The 12802-nt window shown below is 43.3% G+C and overlaps 2 protein-coding genes across 2 annotated transcripts; both read left to right on the top strand.

Annotated features, from left to right (window-relative positions):
* The first annotated feature begins 2239 nt into the window (after positions 1–2239).
* LOC109270223 (olfactory receptor 13C7) lies at positions 2240–3205 on the top strand. Its single transcript, XM_053908645.1, has one exon. The coding sequence runs from the start codon at positions 2246–2248 to the stop codon at positions 3203–3205; it is 960 nt and encodes a 319-aa protein (XP_053764620.1). The 5' UTR covers positions 2240–2245.
* Positions 3206–11600: 8395 nt separating this feature from the next.
* On the top strand, positions 11601–12560 carry LOC109270224 (olfactory receptor 13C7-like). The gene has a single exon (XM_019454643.2). It carries the CDS (start codon positions 11601–11603, stop codon positions 12558–12560), a length of 960 nt encoding a protein of 319 aa, XP_019310188.2.
* Positions 12561–12802: the final 242 nt, after the last annotated feature.

Raw genomic sequence — 12802 nt, 5'->3', positions numbered from 1 at the left:
TTGGAGATTGTGCCTAAAGCACAGAATCAAGACAGATAGGATGAATGGTTTTCATCCCTTCTTCAAATCAGAGGTGGACATCTCAGCCTGAGCCTTTCAAAATAGTGTTGCTATTTCTGGCCCATGCACTATTCCCAAGCTGTAGGGACCCTTTTTCAGTAGGTTCCTGATAAAGGTAAGTGAGAGTTCTTATCAGAGTAATACTCAACCTTTCGTTAGCACAGTAACATTTCCAGCTTCTCACTTGATTTTTCAAAAAGGTTGGGACTTGAAAAGGGAAGACATGAAGTAGTTTCAGTGGTATTGCAAAACTGAGGGCCACACAAATATCTTCTTCCTGGATTAGAAAAACCTAGATGGCAGGAAGCCTCTGAAACTTTTCAGTCTCATTTAATGTGATCATCTAATTTTAGAGACACCCCTGGAAATGAGATGGTTCCATGGTTTCAGAGCCTCTTCTGTATCTCCATGGAGCATTATCCACATAGTAGCCATGGAAATGGCTGGAGTTGTCCCAGAGTTAGGCTCCAGAGGGGACCATTTATATTGCCTGCAATGTAAATGGGATCTGGAGCTGTGCATCATTGTAGCCTGGCCTTGAAGGAGCCTCACTGGCTCAGCAGCCCGGACTTCCTGAGCCCTCCTTCCCCACTTCAACAAAAGCAGTTCTGCTTTATATTTTAGGGCTCTGAATTAAAGAAAGCAAAAAGTTCCCTTTCCTTAAAAAAAGAAATTATCTTTACTAAAAAGTTTGAACACCATTGATCTCTTTTAATCCCAACACAGAATAGGGTAACCTAAGGATGTAAGAGAGGGAAGGAAGTACTGAAATCTAAACAACAAGTTAGAAGGTTAAGAAGAATATAGCCCAAATCTCTGGCTTACAGACCTGATGACTTTCCACAAATTCACTGCAATTCCAGAAGGAAGCTGAGCTGAGTACCACCGTATGAATAAGGAACTCTTAGGAAGCTGTCTTCTTGGTTCAATGTGAAGAAAAATTTTCTAATACTCTAGAGCTCTGCAAATAATGGAGTACACCATTTAGGAATGTAATGAGCTCTTCATTCTTAGAAGATATCAAGCTGAAACTAAAAAACCATGCATCTGTGGGGCATAGAAAATGATCTCGAATGGGAGAGAGGGTTGGACTAGATTACTTGGGGAACAGAATCAGTGACAGAATATTAGTCTGAGTGACGTATCTAGCAGATAAGTCAAAAGGCTCAAGGACTACTAATGCTCACTGATTCCTGTATGGATGCTCACCTAGAGGAAAGGTGACCCAGTAGAATGATAAGAAAAAAAGCACTGCTCTACTTATCTAAGAGAACTAGATTTCCATAAACTGTGATTTCACTCTGCATCTTTAGAGCCAGTCCTGTAGCTTCGTGGAACATCAGATTCAAACTATTTGGGATGTATTAGCATTTCCAGAGCACAAAGTTACTTTGAGACTCCCTCCCACCCAACACACACTTGTCTTTCCATCTCTTTTTATCCTTAAAAGTCCAGCTGGATTTTATATTACCAAAGAGCTTTCTGTGACCCTATTTCCATCAATACCCTGGGTGCCCTTATGGATACTCTAGTCTCTTCTGAATCTTTTGCTTCCCTTTCCTGTTAAGTTGTGAGCTCACTTAAGCCTTGGTTATGAAGCACCCCTGTTCCTCATAGGAACTGTCATACCCACTTACTGGGTGCTCAAAAAGTAGGTGGAAGGATGTTCAGACACAGATGGATGGATGGAAAGCCCTGGAGCCAGTGTTGCCCATGAGAAAGGAGATCTTGGGAACAAGAGTATGTTTTCTGTGAGAATGACCTGGAGAGGAAATTAGTTGTGGATTCACAACTAATCATTTCACTAGTAACGGGCACAAAGTTGGAGAGCATGGAGCAAACTTAATGTCACTTTTCTGATCAAAGTTTAATGAGATGAACTGCCATATGGACATAGAACCAAAAAAACCTGAATGTGTTATGTCTTATCTCTGATCAAATTCATTAAATTATTAGAATCACCATTTTAAACATTGTAAACTTGATGTCCTATGGTCCCAAAGTAATTTCTGATTTTATTGCTTCTTTTTCTTGGAAATAAATAGAAACTGTGGGCTTTTAAGACTATTATCCAATCACTCAGCCTAACTGGAACTTTAGATCATATGCCCTCGGCCTATGCAGGGCAAAGAACATTGAGTTTGGATACCTGGGTGTTTTCCTCTGTTGAAGGAGGAGACATACCATGGAAAGTGTCAACCAGACTGCCTCTGTGACAGAGTTTATTCTCCTGGGACTCTCGGCCCACCCAAAGCTAGAGAAAACGTTCTTTGTCCTCATCCTCCTGATGTACTTGGTGATCCTGCTGGGCAATGGGGTCCTCATCCTGGTTACTGTGTCTGTCTCCCGCCTGCACACGCCCATGTACTTCTTCCTGGGGAACCTCTCCTTCCTGGACATCTGCTATACAACCTCCTCAGTTCCCCTCATTCTCGACAGCTTCCTGACCCCCAGGAAAACTGTACCCTTCTCAGCCTGTGCTGTGCAAATGTTTCTTTCCTTCGCCATGGGAGCCACAGAGTGTGTGCTTCTGGGCATGATGGCATTTGATCGCTATGTGGCCATTTGTAACCCCCTTAGGTACCCTGTGGTCATGAGCAAGGTGGCCTATGTGCCCATGGCTGCCAGCTCCTGGGTAGCTGGAAGTGCTGCCTCCATGGTTCAAACGTCCCTTGCAATGAGACTTCCCTTCTGTGGGAACAACATCATCAACCACTTTACCTGTGAGATCCTGGCTGTCCTGAAGTTGGCCTGTGCTGACATCTCCATCAATGTGATCAGTATGGGAGTGACAAATGTGATCTTCCTGGGGGTCCCAGTTCTGTTCATCTTTGTTTCCTACGTCTTCATCCTCACCACTATCCTGAGGATCCCCTCAGCTGAGGGGAGGAAAAAGGCCTTCTCCACCTGCTCTGCCCACCTCACAGTTGTGGTCGTCTTCTATGGGACTATCCTTTTCATGTATGGGAAGCCCAAATCCAAGGACCCCCTGGGGGCAGACAAGCAGGACCTTTCAGACAAGCTCATCTCCCTCTTCTATGGGGTGGTGACCCCCATGCTCAACCCCATCATCTACAGCCTGAGGAACAAGGACGTGAAGGCTGCTGTGAGAAACTTGGTGAGTCAGAAATGCTTCACCCAGTGAGGTCTGGAGGACAAATGTCCCTGTAGTTCTGTGCTCTTGGCTGCCTGCACCCATGCATCTCAGAAGAATGTGTCCTCCAAGGAAGATAAATGTGAAGAATGATTACCAGAAAACAGAATTCCATATGCAATGGAGAACTTTGGCTGTTACTGGACCCAAGTTCTAAAAACAATAAAACCTAAAACCTGATGGGGTGGGACTTGAAGGGTCGGAAGTGGGTGCTGCTGAAAACACAAATGATTTTGCTGGTTCCCTTTTGCGCACGTGTGAATTCACCCTTGTGAGAAGTTTGCCCATTTGTTTTGGGAAAAACAGCTTAGTGTACCTTTGAGTTACATAAATATCCAAGATCCTTCTCTGGAAAGGAGGCAAGGAAGACAGTGTGGGGCAAAACTCCATGGCAGAATAGTATAAAAAATTATCAGCATTAGAGATAAAATGGTACTCTTTCAATTTTGTTTTTCTTAGTGGCAGGATTGAGACTGGAGATGAGAATGAAGTTGGCTCTTTCTTTCCCCTGAGGCTCAGATGAGTTGGGATCATATAGATTCCATGTAGAGTATTTCCACTGACAGCAAGTAAGCTGGATCCTGCAAATGCATGTGGAAGTTCTTAGCCCAGGAGTACTAATAGCTGGTATCTGGTTTTAAGCTTAATTTTCCTGCTGTCAGTAAGTCTTATGTATTTAAGTACACAGTCTGGCCCTACAGTCCAGAGAGTTAGAAGATGGACCTATGGGGGAGAGCAGAGCAGGAGCATCATGTGACCAGCAGAAGATGGAGCAAGGTGGCTGACTGAGGAGAAGTGGAATGATAAAACTGAAAGGCAGAGCCAGTTTACCATGCACCTAAGAAGGGGTCCAGAGGTGTAATGTGTGATGATCTCAGTCACTAGAGATACAAAAAGGAGCAAAGCTACTAAAAGGAAGTGAACTTTGAATGTCTCTTTTTCCTTGAGGTAACTGGATGTCTCTTTTTTTTTTTCCTGAGAATCAAAATTTTCTGATGAAAACAAATTCTCCCTGCTTGCCTTCCTTGGGTGTCCTGGGCTTCTCCTGTCCGGGATGTGGCCAGCCACCCTCTTTGGCCCCACAGTGCTCTCCTGGCCACACTGGTCAGAAACGTGGACACTGGTCACTGCCTATGTGAGTCCTTAGCCTCTCAGGCTGCTCCTGTCTCACCATTTCAAACCTGGTATTATTTGTCTCATTCTGGTGTGAGTTTGCCTATCTTCATTGAGCACAGAGCCTATCTATGTCCATCTTAGCTCACTACAGAGAGGATGACATCAACTTGGGATCAACTCCAACCTTCGTAAGTCAAGAATTGACCTAAAAATGAAACATACTTGTAGAGCAAAATTCCTTTTCAATATCACTAGTTTTGACTAAGAGAACTGTAACTAGTTTCTACCCAGATCTTTCCATAGGACTCTACAGAACTCCTTCAGCTGCCCAAAGTGCTGCCATCAGAGAGCTTTCAGCTGGCAGTCTTCTTCAGGAATTAGCTAAAGAGTGCTCTTAGCTGAAGAGTGGACTCACATAAGGTCATGCCCCCTTCCTCAAGGCAGCCCATATCCAATGATTGACTGATGAAGAGATATAAATGTCTTACTCCCCCCCCCCCTCAGGATAACTCTGAAAGGTGGCCTTACTGCCAGAGTTCCCCATAGGGTTGACTGAGGCCTTTGTTGAGACTACATCACAGGCCAACTCCTCCCTCTGCCCAATCTGGCTTTCTATCCTCCCTTCCACCAGTATTGATCCCAAGAGCACTCCCTAATAAACATTATGCACCTCAGTCTCCATACCAGAGTCTGTTTCCTGGCAAACCCAAACCGTGTCATCATGCAAACTCCATTGTTTATGTAATACATATATTCTCTCTTCAGAATCTATGGACCAACCACCTCCCCCCTACCCCGCTGGCAATCATTACAAAACTCATGTAGAATAGTTGTGATGTGGGAAACAAAGGCAGAGAGAAATGTGGATAAAATTAAATTTTCCTACAGCTTATCGCCCAATGACAAGTCCTTGAAACAGAGTGACCTTCCTCAAGGAGCTCAGTTGCCTCCACGTTGACACTTTGCTGAGGAACAAAAGGCAATCTTAGCTCAACCCCTCAGGATCCTGTGAGTCTTCTTTAGCATATGAAAATTCCTTTGGAAACTTCCTTTATCTCTACTCCCCCTAAGATATATGTTAGCAATCATTCTCCAAACATATGGGCCACTGATACACATCTAAAGGGTCTCATGACTAAGGTTTTACTGGAGAGTAGTAAACGATCTTATCCTAATAACAGCTAGCCCCTCAAGGTCCTGGAAACTTTGCTGCCAAATTCCTTAGAGACTTACGCTATTCCTAACCACCCCCCCCCCCAAACTTGAAAGTATATAATCGGTCACCCATCGCAACCCCAGTGCAGCTCTTTCTGCCCATGGGTCCTCCCCATGTTTTAATAAAACCACATTTTTTGCACCGAAGACATCTCAAGAATTCTCTCTTGGCCATCAGCTCTGAACCCCTTCAAACTGCATCAGTTGTGTTAGCATCAGAAGCTTTAGAACCAGATCTTAGTTTCCAATTCCTCTATTTATCAACTTACTTTGTAGTTTGTTTTATTTTTTTTTAATTTTTTTTAACGTTTATTTATTTTTGAGACAGGGAGAGACAGAGCATGAACAAGGGAGGGTCAGAGAGAGGAAAATACAGAATATGAAGCAGGCTCCAGGCTCTGAGCTGTCAGCACAGAGCCCGACGCGGGGTAGAACTCACGGACCGTGAGATCATGACCTGAGCCGAACTCGGCCGCCTAACCGACTGAGCCACCCAGGCGCCCCTGAAGTTTGTTTTATATTGTAGTTAACCTCTCTGAAATTGGCTTACTACCCCTGTCCTGCCCACCTCCCTAGTTCAGTGTTTCCCATTCCCATTTTATTTGCCATGAACCACATAGAAAATAATGAATTTGTATGGCACCCTGGGATAAGTGGATGGGTCTATTCATGATGAAGGAAATTAACCTGGGGACTTAGGTCACAACATGTCCTGCTTAGTGACCCCAGGGGGACTCAGCTTGGCATATCTGGAGCCTATGGCATACTAACTAGAAAGCTCTGCCAGAGGCAGACACGTTTCTTCCTTAGCATATGATGAGAGGACAGTCATGCCCCTTCTCCTGGGCACAGATGATTACATTCTTGACCAAAACAAAGCTAATCATATTTTCTCTCCAAGGAATATGAATGTGAATATAGAGACCCTTGTTAGTTGGCATAGGGCTCTTGAGCTGAGAGACCACATAACATAGGACTAACGTGGCCATGTGTCTTGCAAGAAAGAGAAAGCTGGTCTGCAGAGAAATGACAAATAAAATGCTCAAAGAGCATCATATAATACATGACCTAAGACTTAGAGAATTCCTCTCTCTTTCATTTTATGGAAAAATTTAAATCTAGAGAAAAGTAGAGAAGATAATAAAACAAATCCTTAGGTATTCATATCCAGATCCAACAATGATCCATTCATGACCAATCTTGTTCATCTATATGCCCATGAATTATTTCTCCCTTTCTTGAATTATTTTGAAACAAATCACAGATACCCATAGCATATCATCCTTAAGTATTTCTGTATTTACCTCTAAAAATGACTAATACTCTTATAAAATATAAATCAACCCTAATTCCTTGATATCATCAATTATCTAGGATTATATATTTCTCCAAATGTCTTATAAATGCTGTAATTATTTCAGTGTGTGTACTTAAACTAAAATCCAAATAAGACTACACATTATGATTAGTTTGTTTTACTCTTTGGTTCCCTCTCCCCTCTCCAATGCCCCTCTTGCTTCCCCCTCCCCCTCTCCCTCTTAATTTCCTCTTAATTTGCTAGATCCAGCTCACAGAACTCAGAGAAACATTTTACTTACTGGACCACTGATATGTTATAAAAGGATATAATTCAAGAACAGTCAGATGGAAGAGATGCATAGGGAAAGACATGAGAAAGCGTTCAGAGACTCCACTCCCTCCCCATTCTCTCCCATCTTCACATGTTTACCAACACAGAAGTGCTCTGAACCCCAACCTTTGAGGGTTTTTTTGGAGGATTCATTACATAGGTGATGTATATGGGAAGGAATGAGGAGACAATCTTAATCAATGAGGTTAAGCAAAAATTCTGTAGAAATTATAAGTATGAATTTTATATACATATAAATATTTTATATTTACACATATTTTCTGTTTCCATTGAAAGGCCTAGAAACTATGAGAAACTCAAAAGCACCCTTGGCACCCAGATTGAGTTTCTAAATACCATTCCCCACTGAAAGAAATAAGAATTTCTTAAAGAAAATGACTATGGAGCTAATATCCAAAGTATGGAGAGGGCTTAAAGTTGTTAGAAGCAGTTAGTTAGGTTCTTATTTTTTTTAATGTTTTATTTATTTTTGAGAGAGAGGGAGCACGCACAAGAGTAGGGGTGTGTAAGTGGGAGAGGGAGACAGAGGATCCAAAGTGGGTCGGTTCTATGCTGACAACAGAAAGCCGGAACCAGGGCTGAAACTCAAAAACCGTGAGATCATGACCTGAGCTGAAGTTGGATGCTTCACCGACTGAGCCACGCAGGCATGCTAAAGCAATTAGTTAGGTTCTAACAGGATGCCTGGAAGCCACCAAACAGGAAGTCATGGCTAAAGTCAAAGGCCTATCCTGGCAGCACAGCAAAACAAAGCCATAAGAAACCAGATCAAACCAGACAGGCCCAAGATGGTTGACAAAGTCGCCTCCCTAAGGGTGCCATGACAGAAAACTCCTGATCAAATAAGGAAGAAAAGGTATATAATCCACATTCCTGGAAGAGACCACCCTGCTTCCAAGAAAATCTCCACCTTCAAGTAATGAATATTCCACCCCTTTGTTAACAACTGTCAATTAAAGATAGAAATCCAAACTCCAGTGGGCATAGTTCCCCTTTAAGCTCACCCACTCTCGCAACTAAAGAGTGTACTTTTACCTTAATAAACCCTCTTGTTTGTGCTGCTCATCTGCCGTGTTGTTTGTCCTTGAATTCTTTCTCATGATGAGACCAACAGGCCTCAGCAATCTTTTGGATGGGCTATGTCAGAGCCTGACGTATCCCTAGTCCACCCACCAACAAAGTTATACCAACATAATAAACTGTTAAGAGCTAATGTGGACACAGCTCCTGTAAACAGCAGAAGTGAGTCAGGCTGTCCCTGCGATATGTTTCCCGATTCCTGTGTGGCTGTCAGTATTGGGGCCAATCATAATAGCTGAGGCAATGGTGTGAGCCCTTCCACTTGTTCCTGAGCTTTCCCCAAGAGACCCAAGCTCACACGTGTCGTACTGAGGGGTGACAGTCTGTGGAAGAGTTGCAGGAGAAATCCAACTTGGGGAGAGAGAGAGACTCCAAACAAGACCCTCAAGGCATCTCAAAGCTCAGACTATCTGAAACAGGAAGAGCGCAACAAAGGAAGGTATGTAGTTCAGACAAGTAAGATGGCAGACCCTCTCTGAATAGGGCCAGAAATTCTGAATTCTGCAAGCTGGTTCTGCTCAAGATAGATGTTTCCAGGGGCGCCTGGGTGCCTTGGTCGGTTAAGCGTCCGACTTCGGCTCAGGTCATGATCTCGTGGTCCGTGAGTTCGAGCCCCGCGTCGGGCTCTGTGCTGACCGCTCAGAGCCTGGAGCCTGTTTCAGATCCTGTGTCTCCTTCTCTCTCTCTGCCCCTTCCCTGATCATGCTCTGTCTCTCTCTGGCTCAAAAATAAATAAACGTTAAAAAAATTTAAAAAAAAAAAAGATAGATGTTTCCAATATTTAAGAGCCACTTAAAAAGACAGGTTTGTTAAACATTTGAAAAGGTGGAACCATAGCCAGAAGCTAGGTATCTGGGGTCAGCGGTGCTCTAGGTTTTAAAATCATGCTTCCTTATAATTCACACTGTTATTTATTTATAAAATACATAAATGTTCTCCTGTACCAAGATATTATATACATTATTAAATGTTTACAAAAATAGAAATTGAAAAAGATGGGATAAAAATAAAAATATAAAAAAAAGGGTTAACCTGGAGCAAAGGAGAGATTAAGGGTAGGTCACAAATTCATTTACTAGTTTATTCAGCAGCTATTCATTGAATGCCTAATGTAAGCCAGGTTCAGTTTTTATACTTCAGATACGTTTGTAAACAGTGTAGAAAAAAATCCCTGCCTCTGTGAAAATTGCACTCTAGCAGATGGAAACAGACAAGATAAATGACTAACATAAATAAGAAAATAATAGGGGATGCTGGAAACCGCACAGAATCAGGACTGAGGCATAAAGGAGGACTGAACACATGCACCTAATTTTGCTCCCTCTTGCAACCCACAAAAACTATAGTTAACTTTTTTGGTTTTGTTTCATTTTTTTTAAAGTGACAAAACCCACAAGATTAAGAAGAAGGGGGACAGCAGTGTGATAACATCCTGAAGGCTGGAAAGTGGATGTGGTCATTTCCACTGCAGATCTAACAGACCTACATCCTGAGCCAGAAACTAGGAGAGCACTGCACTGCAACCAGATCTCCAGCACTGAGCAGCCATTGCACCACATCCTCTAGGTCCAGGGGTGAAGGGGTGCTACTAAAACAGGAGGGTTAGGCAAAAAAAATGTGTAAGAAACAGAGTCCCTATACCCCCTCCCTCATCCCATGACATTGGTCAACTGTCCCTTACCGATCCCAACAAAAATTTCTTCTCTGGAGAAGATAAAACACATGATCATAAGAAAGACTTCAAACAACAGGACATCACTTCTGCAATCAAGTGGACTTTTTCAAGCACACAGCTGCTATACCTATGAAACTCTCATGGCAAGAGCTAGGACCAGATTCATTTAGGACTCTCCCAATGCCCTGTAGACGCCTAACCCATGCTAGGAGTTCGGACTCTATGTGGTGGGACACAGACAAGAAGAAACTTTCTAGGTCACTTGATTCTTTCCAACCCCAAGATCCTGAATTTGGAAATGCCAGTGGTATTGAGCTACAAGGATCTGTCCTGTGTAGTGAGTTTCACACTCTCCTAGAACTATCATGGGTTCTACTGAGAGCTCTCACTGACTGGCGTTTATGTTAATTCTGGCAGGACCAGGATGACCTGTCCTCTCTAATGTTTTCCAATAGCTCAGCAGGATGGGTATAAAGGAAAGGAGGGGGAAGAAAGTATTTCTGGAGGGACTTCAAAATAATTGGATCTTGGGGACATAATCCCAGATGTATAAAGTTTCTAAACTTTGTCACTTCAGTTTCTAAACTTTAAATCACTTCAGGGACTAGAATAATCCCAATAGCGGGGTGGAATTTAACTGGCTTCATGTATGTAATACATGGTCCTTTGTGGATTTTACCCAAACCCAGAACGAAGACCAGAAAACTTAGCTCTCATCCATTTCAGGTGCTAACTCCTCTGTCTGCTACTTTCAGATCAGATTGGCTATGTTCAGCCTCTGGACTATTCCAAGACCTCAGAAAAGTGGTGTTCTTTATTGACCTGTTTACAGAAAAGGTAAGAGAGAATTTGTAAAAGAATATGTAAACTCTTGTGAGCCCAGCCCAATTCCTGGCTTCATTCCTTGTGACTAAGTGGCATGGGGTGAACTTGAAGGAAAGAGAGAAGGACATCTTAGTGGTGGGACAGAAAGTGAAGAATGAGGAATTCATGAGATCATTTTGTCCCTGGATAGAATATCTCTAAATATATCCCATTCCAAAGAGCATATTAGGAAAACAGAGGCCCAGAGAGGAAAAGGGAGTTGATAATCCCCATACATTGAGTGACTGGTGAAGTACAATTCTTTTGGTAAGTGCTCCAAAGAGTTTGGCAGGTGAGTGAAGGAATGCATGAATAAATATCCCAGGGGCCTGTGGACTGTGAGAGAGAACTAAAAAAGAGGAGGAAATTCGTATCTAAAATTGCTTGGATCAGCAATTGAGAATGAAGATCTGTTATTTCCACCAGACTTATGTCCCAAAAGAATAAAAATTCATACAAATGGAGTATAGCACTTCTCACAAAATTGATTAAAATGGATCAGCCACACATGGTATAGCCTGAAGTAAACATGTGATGTTAATCTTAAATGTGATTCAGAAAATTAAATCCAATTTTGTGAAATGTCAAACACCTCCATGGGTAGCCAAATATCACAAAGTAGATTTTGACTAATTTCTCTGCATTTTATTAGAACAATGTAAAGAGACCCCCAGATTGCCAAGGCTGTTCTCCAGCTGCTCAGCAAGGCAAGTTTCCTCACTGGCTTTCTGGCCACTTTAGGCATCAGAGAATCATGAAGTTGGCTTTCTGAGGGGAGATACACCATGGAGAGATCCAATTGGACTTCTCCTGTGATGGGGTTCATTCTCCTGGGCCTCTCAGCCCACCCAAAGCTGGAGAAAACGTTCTTTGTGCTCATTTTACTGATGTACCTGGTGATCCTGCTGGGCAATGGGGTCCTCATCCTGGTCACTGTGTCTGTCTCCCGCCTGCACACGCCCATGTACTTCTTCCTGGGGAACCTCTCCTTCCTGGACATCTGCTATACAACCTCCTCAGTCCCCCTCATTCTCGACAGCTTCCTGACCCCCAGGAAAACTGTACCCTTCTCAGCCTGTGCTGTGCAAATGTTTCTTTCCTTCGCCATGGGAGCCACAGAGTGTGTGCTTCTGGGCATGATGGCATTTGATCGCTATGTGGCCATTTGTAACCCCCTTAGGTACCCTGTGGTCATGAGCAAGGCTGTCTACGTGCCCATGGCTGCCAGCTCCTGGGCAGCTGGAAGCACGACCGCCATGGTGCAAACATCCTTAGCAATGCGATTGCCCTTCTGTGGTGACAACGTCATTAACCACTTCACCTGTGAGATCTTGGCTGTCCTGAAGTTGGCCTGTGCTGACATCTCCATCAATGTGATCAGTATGGCAGTAGCCAATGTGATCTTCCTGGGGGTCCCAGTTCTGTTCATCTTTATCTCCTACATCTTCATCCTCACCACTATCCTGAGGATCCCCTCAGCTGAGGGGAGGAAAAAGGCCTTCTCCACCTGCTCTGCCCACCTCACAGTCGTGGTCATCTTCTATGGGACTATCCTTTTCATGTATGGGAAGCCCAAATCCAAGGACCCCCTGGGGGCAGACAAGCAGGACCTTTCAGATAAGCTCATCTCCCTCTTCTATGGGGTGGTGACCCCCATGCTCAACCCCATCATCTACAGCCTGAGGAACAAGGACGTGAAGGCCGCTGTGAGGAACCTGGTATTTCAGAAACACTTCATCCAGTGATGGTGGAAGGGTCATGATAGATCTCTGTTATATAATTTCTCTCACCTAAGTGTCTCAGGGGATAAGAAAAAGGGCCAATTTCATCAAGGGTACATAGACAAAACTAATGACACAGAAGGCTTTATATGAATAGGAAGCATTTAATAGGACTTTTCTACCCCATTCTATAAGCAATTCTACAAAAGTATATGCCATTGGTCAAGCCTTATAGTTATCTATCTCTGTGATGCATTACTGAACTT

The sequence above is a fragment of the Panthera pardus genome, unplaced genomic scaffold (assembly GCF_024362965.1).
Source record: "Panthera pardus isolate Hobbes unplaced genomic scaffold, ASM2436296v1 HiC_scaffold_20, whole genome shotgun sequence".
Taxonomy (NCBI): Eukaryota; Metazoa; Chordata; class Mammalia; order Carnivora; family Felidae; genus Panthera; species Panthera pardus.
This window is presented reverse-complemented; position numbering and strand designations above follow the sequence as displayed.

What these genes read in the sequence shown, in the direction of transcription:
- LOC109270223 (XM_053908645.1), top strand. Translation starts at nt 2,246, where the DNA reads ATGGAAAGTGTCAACCAGACTGCCTCTGTGACAGAGTTTATTCTCCTG.
- LOC109270224 (XM_019454643.2), top strand. Translation starts at nt 11,601, where the DNA reads ATGGAGAGATCCAATTGGACTTCTCCTGTGATGGGGTTCATTCTCCTG.